Genomic DNA, 14,149 nt, shown 5'->3' on the forward strand with positions numbered 1-14,149 from the left:
TGCAAAAAAAAGTTGAAGGTCCAAAAAAGAAGACCATTTCTGACCTTATGACGCAGTGCGAGTGTAGAATATGCATGGCGAGAAGAGTTGCTGGCCTCAAACAGCGTTGGCAAATACGAGTCACATCTACTGTACACTGACACTGCTGCCAACCTTGCTATGTTTAGCTCCGAAAAGACCTTGGCTCGCTAGCACACACACCCACTCTGCCTCTCTTTTTCACTCTCTCAGTCTCTCTCTCTCTGTATGAATCCCTGCAGACTCTCTCTGGCTGATCTGTTCCTCTGAATCCCTCCTACAATCTCAACGCTGTGCTTTTCACGGTCATTTTCTCACTCTCTCTCTCGTGTCTGTGGCTCTCACTCTCCTGTTAGACCCACCCATGCTCATGATTGGCTGTGGGCCAGCCTCTCCACCTGAGGGGTTGACAGCAGGTTTGGGGATGATTGAAGGTAGGCTGATATGGCAACAAACAGGTAGCTGTCAGCTCTGACCTCAAGGCAGGCTCGATGGGTCTATTCTTGTACCTCAGCGACGGAGCCAAAAGCTCAATAACTTGAAATGAGGGCTATTTCCAAACGTAGCTAATTGCCAACAACCCAGTTTTGCGCTTCAAAACAATTCTGAGGCAAAAACAGAGATTGGCAATACTCGAGTGAAGAAACAACAAAGAAATATAATTTTCATCATAGGTACACTTCAAATATGACAGACAAAATGAGATTTTTTTTCTCCAGAAAATCCCATTGTAGGATTTCTAATGAATTTATTTGCCAATTATGGTGGAAAATAAGTATTGAGAGTAGGTCATACACACATGCACGTCTGTCTGTCTGTCTGTCTGTCTGTCTGTCTGTCTGTCTGTCTGTCTGTCTGTCTGTCTGTCTGTCTGTCTGTCTGTCTGTCTGTCTGTCTGTCTGTCTGTCTGTCTGTCTGTCTGTCTGTCTGTCTGTCTGTCTGTCTGTCTGTCTGTCTGTCTGTCTGTCTGTCTGTCTGTCTGTCTGTCTGTCTGTCTGTCTGTCTGTCTGTCTGTCTGTCTGTCTGTCTGTCTGTCTGTCTGTCTGTCTGTCTGTCTGTCTGTCTGTCTGTCTGTCTGTCTGTCTGTCTGTCTGTCTGTCTGTCTGTCTGTCTGTCTGTCTGTCTGTCTGTCTGTCTGTCTGTCTGTCTGTCTGTCTGTCTGTCTGTCTGTCTGTCTGTCTGTCTGTCTGTCTGTCTGTCTGTCTGTCTGTCTGTCTGTCTGTCTGTCTGTCTGTCTGTCTGTCTGTCTGTCTGTCTGTCTGTCTGTCTGTCTGTCTGTCTGTCTGTCTGTCTGTCTGTCTGTCTGTCTGTCTGTCTGTCTGTCTGTCTGTCTGTCTGTCTGTCTGTCTGTCTGTCTGTCTGTCTGTCTGTCTGTCTGTCTGTCTGTCTGTCTGTCTGTCTGTCTGTCTGTCTGTCTGTCTGTCTGTCTGTCTGTCTGTCTGTCTGTCTGTCTGTCTGTCTGTCTGTCTGTCTGTCTGTCTGTCTGTCTGTCTGTCTGTCTGTCTGTCTGTCTGTCTGTCTGTCTGTCTGTCTGTCTGTCTGTCTGTCTGTCTGTCTGTCTGTCTGTCTGTCTGTCTGTCTGTCTGTCTGTCTGTCTGTCTGTCTGTCTGTCTGTCTGTCTGTCTGTCTGTCTGTCTGTCTGTCTGTCTGTCTGTCTGTCTGTCTGTCTGTCTGTCTGTCTGTCTGTCTGTCTGTCTGTCTGTCTGTCTGTCTGTCTGTCTGTCTGTCTGTCTGTCTGTCTGTCTGTCTGTCTGTCTGTCTGTCTGTCTGTCTGTCTGTCTGTCTGTCTGTCTGTCTGTCTGTCTGTCTGTCTGTCTGTCTGTCTGTCTGTCTGTCTGTCTGTCTGTCTGTCTGTCTGTCTGTCTGTCTGTCTGTCTGTCTGTCTGTCTGTCTGTCTGTCTGTCTGTCTGTCTGTCTGTCTGTCTGTCTGTCTGTCTGTCTGTCTGTCTGTCTGTCTGTCTGTCTGTCTGTCTGTCTGTCTGTCTGTCTGTCTGTCCTGTCTGTCTGTCTGTCTGTCTGTCTGTCTGTCTGTCTGTCTGTCTGTCTGTCTGTCTGTCTGTCTGTCTGTCTGTCTGTCTGTCTGTCTGTCTGTCTGTCTGTCTGTCTGTCTGTCTGTCTGTCTGTCTGTCTGTCTGTCTGGTCTGTCTGTCTGTCTGTCTGTCTGTCTGTCTGTCTGTCTGTCTGTCTGTCTGTCTGTCTGTCTGTCTGTCTGTCTGTCTGTCTGTCTGTCTGTCTGTCTGTCTGTCTGTCTGTCTGTCTGTCTGTCTGTCTGTCTGTCTGTCTGTCTGTCTGTCTGTCTGTCTGTCTGTCTGTCTGTCTGTCTGTCTGTCTGTCTGTCTGTCTGTCTGTCTGTCTGTCTGTCTGTCTGTCTGTCTGTCTGTCTGTCTGTCTGTCTGTCTGTCTGTCTGTCTGTCTGTCTGTCTGTCTGTCTGTCTGTCTGTCTGTCTGTCTGTCTGTCTGTCTGTCTGTCTGTCTGTCTGTCTGTCTGTCTGTCTGTCTGTCTGTCTGTCTGTCTGTCTGTCTGTCTGTCTGTCTGTCTGTCTGTCTGTCTGTCTGTCTGTCTGTCTGTCTGTCTGTCTGTCTGTCTGTCTGTCTGTCTGTCTGTCTGTCTGTCTAGGACTGGCCTCTTGTGGTGATGTGTGTGGATTGGTTTGAAGAGGTTAATCCTTGTCATTACTGACTTGAGAGAGAGAAAAAGAAACAAAGAGAGAGGGAAACTGCAAGCAATTATGATTCTGGTTATGATTGAGGCCCATGCCAAAAGGAAATCGTAACATTGTTTGTCTTACATGTCCAATGAATGTGTAACAAGATAACAATAGGGTACTACAGGCATTGTTGCTTTTCATATTGTTCGTTATCAATTTGAGCATCACATCTACTGCTATTCATTTCCATATGACACAAGGAAGTCATAAAAGCAATATTGAGAGGACAAAGCTCGTATAGCGAAGCCATGGTGGGAAATCCTGACGTCAGCAGGGCAAGGAAAAGCCAATTGGGCCAAAATCTTGTTTATGTCTCCAGTGACTTCAATTGCATTGTTTGGTATGGCAATTGAATTAAACAGAGCCACAGAGGCTGGAGAAGTTCAAGAAGGTCAAATGCAATGTGCTAGATGGCTGTTATCTATTCATAAAAAGGCTTGTTTGAATGGATCTCTCAACTGAAGTCGTCGTTTTCAGACTGCAAAAATGTGTCGAAATACAAATGCTGTTGTCTTGTCTGAATGGAGTGGATGTGTGCGTGCGTGTGTGCGTGCGTGTGTGTGTGTGCATTTGATTCCAGCTATAGAATGATAACCCAGCCCCTCTCCGTATGTCAATGTGCTCTCTACACCTCGTCAATTTCCGCCATCTTATCAGCAACTAAAACAGTACATTGACTTCATTTGCAACATCATTGACAACAGCGTTAAGGAGCTTATAATTGCATAACATTACATAGGACATTGCCTTTTTTGGCAAGGTTGAAAACCAAAACCAATAAGGAAACAAAAAAAGCTAATGCTAAGCTATTTGCTACCATCAGCACCCACAAAACCACAACACTTAATATTACTATATGCCATTGTTATTATTAAGGGCAATAGTACAAGAGCTACTCTCACCTTAGCAGTGCAGTTAAAGGGATAGATCAGCAAAATACTATATTTAAATTTGTGTTGCCTAACTTGAAAAGCAGTAGTGACTGCGGTCCACAGTGGCTAGTTTAACAATAACCAAAGTGTAGATTGCAGTCACTCCTTGTTCATAAACTGCTTTCAAGGTAAGGAAACAAATGTTGCACACTCATAAGCTCTACCACGTACCTTTTTGTTAATAAACAAACAATAATTTAGACCCTGACCTGACGAAGATCCTTGCAGGATCCAAACGTAGTTAAAAACAATAATAATCATTGGAATTTCATAAAAATATTTGATTGAATATCCAAAACATACAATATACCTGCAGTGAAGCCGCTCAACAACTACACCACACCAGTAATCCAACAGACTCCCATTCAGAGCGACACACAGAAGCATCCAGGGTCAACGCCCTGCTCAAGGGCACGTCGGGCAGATCTCCCACCAGGCCCAAAAAAAACGGGGACCCAAACCCTCCAAGATCCCCCGACAGTTCCCTAATAGCTGTCCCTCAAACATCCGAGACCCCTCCCACAGTAACCCCCCAATGCACCAACAACCAACAAAATGAACTACAGAGGAAAAAGAAAAAGACAAAAGAAAACAGCGAACTTAAATGCAATAACACAAAACAAAGGACATCAAGGACAACTGGAATCATAACAGCAATGCCAATTGTATATATTTGAGTGCATGTCTGGCACTATTACATATGTGTGTGTATGCGTGTATTTGAATGAGAGTGTGTGCATATGCATGTGTACAAACACCTGCACGGCATCAGCCTCAGCCAAACCGGCATTAGCTGTAAAAACACTGCCCCTCAGTGTCATTCAAACTTAATTTTTATTATGTTTTATTTTGACTTTATTTTGAATACTTTTATCTTTGACCATCATTCCATCTCCTGCCTAGCAACTCCACTCCCACTTGTCTCCAATTCCACATCCCAACCCTCAGCTTCCCTCAACCCATCCCACCTATCTCTGCTGGCCACCCTCTTCGGAAATTCTACACAACATGTATCTTTCAACTGTGCTGTGATGCTTATCGTACAATTTCAATCTATCAAATATAATCCACAGATTGCGAGTTGAAGATAAATACTTTCACTAAGAGTATTAGTATATTAGTAATTGACTGACCTGGTTTCTCCAGATCTCCTAACAGTACTATTTCTAGGGTCAATTTCAGATCAACGTTATGCATTTTCAGCCATTCCTGAACCTGAACCTGAACCTGAGTCCAGAAACAGGCTACTTGAGGGCAATACCAAAATAAATGGTCTATTGATTCTGTATCCTCACAACAAAATCTGCAGAGTTTAGATTATTTTATGCCCCAAATATTCAACAGTTTGTTGGTGGGAAGAATTCTATATAATAATTTTAGCTGAACAGCACGAAGTCTTGAATCTTGTGTTATTTCATATTTCTCATATATCTCATACACCCTGTACCATGAAATTGGTACTTCAAAAATCTCTTCCCAACTATTTTGCAATCTGTATGGCACAGTTGTCAACATCTTGGTCTTCAAATGAAACTGGTATACTTTCCTATTTATGTGATTTTTATTCCTCCGGATTGAGCAGACCTTCCTGTACAATTCTGATAACTTCATGAAAGACATAACTCTACCATTACAATTTACAATATAATTTAAGACCAAAATATCCTTTTCAAACATCTTTCACATAAATACAGGTAAAGTTGAAGTCGGACGTTTACATACACTTAGGTTGGAGACTCATTTACTATAGTTTTGGCAAGTCGGTTAGGACATCTACTTTGTGCATGACACAAGTAATTTTTCCAACAATTGTTTACAGACAGATTATTTCACTTATAATTCACTACATCACTATTCCAGTGGGTCAGAAGTTTACATACACTAAGTTGACTGTGCCTTTAAACAGCTTGGAAAATTCCAGAAAATTATGTCATGGCTTTAGAAGCTTCTGATAGGCTAATTGACATCATTTGAGTCAATTGGCGGTGTACCTGTGGATGTATTTCAAGGCCTACCTTCAAACTCAGTGCCTCTTTGCTTGACATCATGGGAAAATCAAAAGAAATCAGCCAAGACCTCAGAAAATAATTGGAGACCTCCACAAGTCTGGTTTATCCTTGGGAGCAATTTCCAAACGCCTGAAGGTACCACGTTCATCTATACAAACAATAGTACGCAGGTATAAACACCATGGGATCACGCAACCACGCTGCTAGAGATGAACATACTTTGGTGCGAAAAGTGCAAATCAATCCCAGAACAACAGCAAAGGACATTGTGAAGATGCTGTAGGAAACAGGCACAAAAGTATCTATATCCACAGTAAAACGAGTCCTGTATCAGCATAACCTGAAAGGCCGCTCAACAAGGAAGAAGCCACTGCTCCAAAACCGCCATAAAAAAGCCAGACTACGATTTGCAACTGCACATGGGGACAAAGATCGTACTTTTTTGGAGAAATGTCCTCTGGTCTGATGAAACAAAAATAGAACTGTTTGGCAATAATTACCATTGTTATGTTTGGAGGAAAAAGTGGGATGCTTGCAAACCGAAGAACACCATTCCAACTGTGAAGCACGGGGGTGGCAGCATCATGTTGTGGGGGTGCTTTGCTGCAGGAGGGACTGGTGCACTTCACAAAATAGATGGCATCATGAGGTGGAATATTATGTGGATATATTGATGCAACATCTCAAGATGTCTCAGGAAGTTAAAGCTTGGTCGAAAATGGGTCTTCCAAATGAATAATGACCCCAAGCATACTTCCAAAGTTGTAGCAAAATAGCTTAAGGACAACAAAGTCAAGGTATTGGGGTGGCCATCACAAAGCCCTGACCTCAATCCTCTAGAAAATGTTGTGGGCAGAACTGAAAAAGTGTGTGCGAGCAAGGAGGCCTACAAACTTGTCTCAGTTACACCAGCTCTGGCAGGAGGAATGGGCCAAAATTCAACCAACTTGTTGTGGGAAGTGTCACGCCCTGACCTTAGAGATCCTTATTATTCTCTATGTTTGGTTAGGTCCGGGTGTGACTCGGGTGGAAAATTCTATGTTTACTGTTTCTTTAATTTTGGCCTAGTGTGGTTCCTACCAGAGGCAGCTGTCTATCGTTGTCTCTGATTGGCGATCATACTTAGGCATTCCTTTTTCCCACCATTAGGTTGTGGATCTTGTTTTCTGTTTAGTGTCTTAGCCTGACAGAACTGTGCGCTTTCGTTTTCGCTTTTGATATTTTGTTTGAGTGTTTTTTGAACAAAAGAATCATAAACACTTTGGCCCGGAGTCTGGCCCGGAGTCTGCAGTGATGATCCATGGCACGAAGCCTCCAGTGATGATCCATGGCCCGGAGCCTGTAGTGATGAGCCAGGGAAAGGAGCCTCCAGCGATGGTCCTCAGTCCAGAGCCTCCAGCGACGGTCCCCAGTCCGGAGCCTCCAGCGACGGTCCCCAGTCTGGAGCCTCCAGCGACGCTCCCCAGTCTGGAGCCTCCAGCGACGCACCCCAGTCCGGAGCCTCCAGCGATGGTCCCCAGTCCGAAGCCTGCAGCAACGGTCCCCAGTCCGGAGCCTGCAGCAAGGGTCTCCAGTCCGGAGCTTACAGGGGGGGTTCCTAGCCCGGAGTCCCCGACGACTATCTACCGTCCGGAGGTCCCGGCGACAATCCCTGCACCAGAGGCGACACCAAAGTGGGGGGAGCCTCAAGCGGAGCGGGGTCTGCGTCCCACACCGGAGCCCCCAGCAAGAGTAGATGCCCACCCCTATAGGTTCAGGTTTGCGGCCGGAGTCCGCACCTTTGGGGGGGGGGTACTGTCACGCCCTGACCTCAGAGATCCTTATTGTTCTCTATGTTTGGTTAGGTCAGGGTGTGAATCGGGTGGGAAATTCTATGTTTTCGGGCCGAGTGTGGTTCCCAATCAGAGGCAGCTGTCTATCGTTGTCTCTGATTGGGGATCATACTTAGGCAGCCCTTTTTCCCCCCATTAGTTTGTGGGATCTTGTTTTCTGTTTAGTGTCTTATCCTGACAGAACTGTGCGCTTCCGTTTTCGCTTTTGTTATTTTGTTTGAGTGTTTTTTGAATAAAAGAATCATGAACACTTTCCACGCTTTGGTCTACTCTTCCTACCACCAATGAGAGCCGTTACAGGAAGCTCGTGGAAGGCTACCTGAAACATTTGACACAAGTTAAACAATTTAAAGGCAATGCTACCAAATACTATTGAGTCTATGTAAACTTCTGACCTACTGGGAATGTGATGAAAGAATTTCACATTCTTAAAAAAAGTGGTGATCCTAACTGACCTAAGACAGGGATTTAAATGTCAGGAATTGTGAAAAACTGTATTTGGTTAAGGTGTATGTAAACTTCAGACTTCAACTCTATATACAGTATATATATATTGTATTTGTATCTAAAAATCATTGTAATGTGGTTAACCTTAAAAATCTAAATGAAAATTATTTAAATCTAAATGATGAAATTCAACCAGAGAGTGCCCTTGGCGGGAAAAGGCTGTGGGAAAAGGCCGCACTTGACCGTTTCGCTTGAATTGGAATAATTCTAGTGCAACAGTCAAGTGAGGCTTTTAGAGCTGTCATGTGACCGAATGCTGCAGACAATGCATTCACGGGTCACTAGGAGGAGTTTTGCTTTCTGACTCAAAGAGAATAACCTGCCTTAAGCATTAACGCTCAAGGTACCCTTCACCAGCTCATATCTTTGTGAAGCTTGATTCAGCAGTGCTCTCGTCTGCATTGAAACCAAATATCGATCCAGTTTGGATGTGAAAGGAGAGATGAGGTGCACACTGTTAACCACGCCCCCGGACTCTGAGTATTTTAACAACCAGCACATTTGAGTCCAGCCATAATATTTGTTGTAATATTTGTTCTATCTTTCATTGGGATGAAATTGAAATTGTAGCCAGCTCTGCAATGCTTGTTTGAAAAAGAGCTATACTCAATGAATCGAAAATGAGACATGGCAATCTGCACAAAGACAAAAAAGGCCATTTTTAAACAATGGATGAGCTTTTCTTAGTTATCTACTTGAGAACCATTTAGGGTTGAAGTAAAACTTTTGAATAAGTGAAGCTTTGAGAGAGAGGTTTAGTGCTTTTATATGTAGTAATGTGTCATATTTATAAAATGCTTTTCGGAGAAAGCATACCTAGCCCAGAACATACCTAGCTCAGAACATTGCCCAGTAAACAAATTATTACAAACAGTAACCAGCCAAGCAGAAGCGTTACAAAACTCAGAAATAGAGATAAAATTAATCCCTTACCTTTGATGATCTTCATATGGTGGCACTCAGAAGACATTCATTTACTCAATAAATGTTCCTTTTGTTTGAGGAAGTCTCTTTATATCCAAAAACCTCCATTTTGTTTGAGTGTTTTCTTCAGTAAAATCCACAGGCTCAAACGCAGTCAAAAGAAGTTCATAGAAACATGTCAAACAGTGTTTATATTCAATCCTCAGGTTGTTTTTTAGCCTAAATGATCTATAATATTTCAACCGGACAATACCGTAGTCAATATAAAAGGTAAACAAGAAATGCACATGCGCATGAAAAAGCTCTGCGACACGGTAGGGTCCACTTGTTCAGACTTGTCTTACTCCCTCATTTATAAGAATACAAACCTGGGGCCTCCCGGGTGGCGCAGTGGTTAATGGCGCTGTACTGCAGCGCTAGCTGTGCCATCAGAGTCCCTGGGTTCGCACCCAGGCTCTGTCGTAACCGGCCGCGACCGGGAGGTCCGTGGGGCGACGCACAATTGGCCTAGCGTCGTCCGGGTTAGGGAGGGCTTGGTCGGTAGGGATGTCCTTGTCTCATCGCGCACCAGCGACTCCTGTGGCAGGCCGGGCGCAGTGCGCGCTAACCAAGGTTGCCAGGTGCACGGTGTACCCTCTGACACATTGGTGCGGCTGGCTTCCGGGTTGGATGCGCGCTGTGTTAAGAAGCAGTACGGCTGGTTGGGTTGTGTATCGGAGGACGCATGACTTTCAACCTTCGTCTCTCCCGAGCCCGTACGGGAGTTGTAGCGATGAGACAAGATAAAACAATTGGATACCATGAAATTGGGGAGGAAATGGGGGAAAAAAAATGAAAATAAGAATACAAACCTGAAATGATTTCTAAAGACTGTTGAAGGCATAGGAACTGCAAATAGAGTCCTAAGTTAATGGATACTGTATTGGCATTGAATAGAAAACTACAAAACCAAAGAAAAAACTACTTCCTGAATGGATTTTTCTCAGGTTTTCGCCAGCTAAATCAGTTCTGTTATACTCACAGACACTATTTTAACAGTTAGAGTGTCTTCTATCCAAATCTACCAGTTATATGCACATCATATCTTCTGGGCCCGAGTAGCACACCGTTTAATTTGGGCATTTTCATCCAAAATTCCGAATGCTGCCCCCTACCCTAGAGAAGTTAAATGAAATCCACTACAGTCGCAAACCGTTTAATCAACTTCAATGTGATTAGCAAGCTCTTTAATTCCTCCTCTTCTTTAATTAACAGGGCTTAATTTAGCCCTGAACGTCCATTATACACACAGACACATACAAACCCACAGAATCCCAAACACATGTGCACACACACACATACACACACCAGCCCAGTTGCTAATCTACCGTCAGGTGTCCATTGCGGTTGAGTAATCTAGTCTGGCTTTCCTTTCATTTGCGCCCTGGTCATTTGCCACAGGGATCAGCACCAGGGAATTTGACACAGCATTCCAGGGAGCCAAAGACCCTCTCCATGAGGCCATATGTCACAACCATGACACACACCAGACACAAGCACAAAGGAACAACATACACACATATACATGCACACACACCCAGGTACACGTGCAAGCACACCCACATGAACAAAAATATTATAGCATACTATGGTAATAATACTATGGTATTCACTGTAGTGTTTTTGCTGACTTTACTGTACTAGTCACTGACTAAAGTCTGCAAAAACACTACAGTGAACACTGTAGTATTTACTATAGTATGCTGTAGTATTTAAAGTTATAGTATAAATACTGTGGTAAAAGAAAATTACCATAGTATATACACTACAGTTAACGTGAGTTTTTGCTGATTGTAGTACACTGTAGTATTTACTGTAGTGTTTTTTAGGACTGTAGTATACTGTAGCATTTACTGTGGTGTTTCTGCGGATATTACTGTGGTATTTATTATAGTGTTTTTGTTTTATTATCTTTGATGGAGAAGTGGGCAGATTAGCGTTTTTCATCAAATGCTAATCTGTCACTGTATTAATTATTCTGGAGGCAGCTCTGCAGAATGGTCACTAGCTGGCACAGCTACAGTCATAAAATCATATTTTAAAACTAACCTTAACCACACTGCTAACCTTAATGCCTTCCCCTAACCTTAAACCTAACCTTAAATTAAGACCATCCTGTTTCAATTGATCATGCTTGAGTAGTTTCTACAACTTGATTGGAGTCCACCTGAGGTAAATTCAATTGATTGAATATGATTTAGAAAGGCACACACCTGTCTATCTAAGGTCCCATAGTTGACAGTGCATGTCAGAGCAAAAACCAAGCCATGAGGTCGAAGGAATTGTCCGTAGAGCTCTGAGATAGGATTGTGTCAAGGCACATAGTTGGGGAAGGGTACCAGCATTGAAGGTCCCCAAGAACACGGTGGCCTCCATTACTCTTAAAGGGAGTGCTCAGTACCTCAGACTGGGACAAAGGTTCACCTAAGACAACGCAGGAGTGGCTTCGGGACAAGTCTCGGAATGTGCTTGAGTGGCCCAGCCAGAGCCCGGACTTGAATCCGATCGAACATCTCTGGAGAGACCTGAAAATATCTGTGCAGCGACACTCCCCATCCAACCTGACAGAATGGGAGAAACTCCACAAATACAGGTATGCCAAGCTTGTAGAGTCATACCCAAGAAGACTTGAGGCTGTAATCGCTGCCAAAAGTGCTTCAACAAAGTACTGAGTAAAGGATCTGAATACTTATGTAAATGTAATATTTCAGTTTTTTATTTGTAATACACTTGCAAAAACGTGTTTTTGCTTTGTCATTATAGGGTATTGTGTGTACATAAACACAACAGTAACAGAACACAAACATCATCACTATCAACCATATGAAACTATAGGCTACGCTACCAGAATGTGATATAATTCTAACCTAGCCAGGTGGAGCTGTGCCTCCAATCGCTCCGGGGCATATCAAATTGACTGATAGTTGTGCCCTTTGAGCAAGAGCAGGTTTCTCTTTGATAAAAATCCCCATTCCACTCTGCCACAGCCTGACTGGTTGAGACAGAGGAGCTTCTATTTCACTGATGTTGTGTTTTAATTAATGATGAACAGGGAAACAGCCTATGTTCGTGTAGGGCGGACTGTCTTTGAGCGGTACAGTTTGTAAGTTGCAGTTACACACTCAGGGTTGGGAAGCCTGGAGGCCTAGTGTACAGGTTTCTTAGAAAACAAGATCACTTTTTGGAGCTGTTTCAACTTGCATACAGTAAAGAAAGTGGAAAGAGAGAGAAAGGCAGAGAGAGATGGAAACGGAGAGAAGAAATAGAGGGAGCCGGGAGAGAGGGAAGAGATGGATGAGAGAAAATAAATAATAGCATAGTCGAGAAGCACAGCGAGAGAGAGAAACCGGAGAGCAAACTTTCAAAACAAAAAGGTAAAACACACAGTAATTCTACACTTTCCTCAGACGACCTCTAAAATGATAAGACCATGTGATACCTATTCACGCGTGATGTTAGCGGCAGGGTCATAGCCTGTAAGGTTGAGACTAGGAAGTAGGCGGGACTCACAGTTTCTCTTCTCCCTCTGATAGGTTAGGGTCCTGCTCCTTGGGCATGTGTTCCATTCACCTTAATTCCATCCAGCAGCCAATCATGCGAGACTGAGGCGGGCCCCACCCTCAGATGCTTGCTGGTCATTCGCAGAGAGGGGGGTCAGTCAGTGCGACATCACAGGGTCCCGGTCCGGATGGGCTCTGGCCTCCGGAGCGACCCCCCTGTGCTGGCCCTGGGACTGACGAATGGACTGGACCGGACAAGATCTGTCAATGAGAGGATAGGATACATTTAGTTAGGCACAGTTGACCGATGTGGAGACTTGGTGGGTTCCTCCCTTATTCAACCATTCTGACCACTCCTCCCTCGGTTCTATTCTTCCTCCCTAATCTCTCATTCAATGCATTTCTAATCCCAAACAGAGGGATGGAGGGATTGCGAGCATCAGATTGTTGTTAGTAAATCTGTGGTATAATAGTGGTAAGACATAATAGTGTGAGTTGAAAAGCTGTGATTTTAATGGACCACAGGAATACAATTTACTACATTGCTTCATGAAAATCCCCAAGTTTGCTGTGTTCTATTTCATAGCACATTGATTGATTTTAAAGCTGGAAAGTGTTGGCTTTTGATAAGAAAAATAAACCTACTACGTCTTCACTGTATTCTGTTTTCCTCCAAGAGTGGCTGAATATTTTTCATATATATATATATATTTTTTTAAATATTTCACTTGAAAGTGAATTAGTTGGTGTATGGATATTCTCTTATGGTAAATATACACAAAAATCATTACATTTATTTTACAGTCATGTTAGCATGACTATTTACCAGAGGTGTGGACTCGAGTCACATGACTTGGACTGGAGTCAGACTCGAGTCACAAATATGATGACTTGCAACTCGACTTTGACTTTAACACCAATGACTCGTGACTTGACTTGGACTTGAGCCTTTTGACTCGACCTGACTTGATACCCTCCCCAGATACCCTCACCAAGCCCAAATATTAAAAATGATGCTATTAACAAAAATGTGCACCGCATCAACTCTTCATTTAACGGATTACATTTGGAAATTGTGCCAGCTGAGAAAAAGTTGTGCCTGGCAGTGCAGAGGAACGTCGGCGAGTGAATTCAGATGGAGCCCTTGGAAAGATGATACCTCAAATTATTATTTTTGGATATAAAGATGATGCTGTATTAACAAAAAACGGATTGCAACTTGCAAAACATGCGGGAAGAAAACTACAGACGGAGGCGCAACAATTTCCAACTTTGTTCGACATTTGAATCTGCACAAAGAACGGTAAGTCGTGGCTAATATAGCCAACAGCTATTAAATGTATAACTTTGCTAGTGTAGCATGTAGGCTAACGTAACGTTAAATTAATGAGCCTCCACACAGTCAGTCAGTGCGGGAACGTGATCATTGCACCCAAGATTGAGCTACAACTGGCTAGGCAGTTGGTAGCCTAAATCCTGCCTGATGTTACTGCTGTTCCTAAAACCATTGACATACCTTAGCCTACTGTAACCACACAGAGAGTGTGTGTGTGTTAAGGTTGTGCGATTGTGTATAAGCCTATATCGCCCGATTGTGCCCCATAGCGATCCTCGATAGTCGATCACTCTTGGGGCGGGGGGGGGGGGTCTTTCTCATGGCTACCAATGTATTTCCATGGA

The 14,149-nt window shown here is 43.6% G+C and overlaps 1 protein-coding gene across 4 annotated transcripts in view; it reads right to left on the reverse strand.

The window, feature by feature from the left end:
* LOC109870258 (thyroid hormone receptor alpha-like) overlaps positions 1-12,839 on the reverse strand; it is a 47,823-nt gene extending 34,984 nt beyond the window's left edge. For 2 of the 4 annotated variants that reach the window (XM_031804688.1, XM_031804686.1), the window contains exon 1: positions 45-657. In XM_031804688.1, the coding sequence (XP_031660548.1) occupies positions 45-76 (32 nt within the window). In that variant the 5' untranslated portion in view covers positions 77-657. Of the gene's footprint in view, positions 1-44; positions 658-12,479 lie in introns of those variants that run through there. The other 2 variants (XM_031804687.1, XM_031804685.1) reach the window with 1 other exon arrangement.
* Between the last annotated feature and the right edge of the window lie 1,310 nt (positions 12,840-14,149).

The sequence above is a fragment of the Oncorhynchus kisutch genome, linkage group LG25, assembly GCF_002021735.2.
Source record: "Oncorhynchus kisutch isolate 150728-3 linkage group LG25, Okis_V2, whole genome shotgun sequence".
NCBI lineage: Eukaryota > Metazoa > Chordata > Actinopteri > Salmoniformes > Salmonidae > Oncorhynchus > Oncorhynchus kisutch.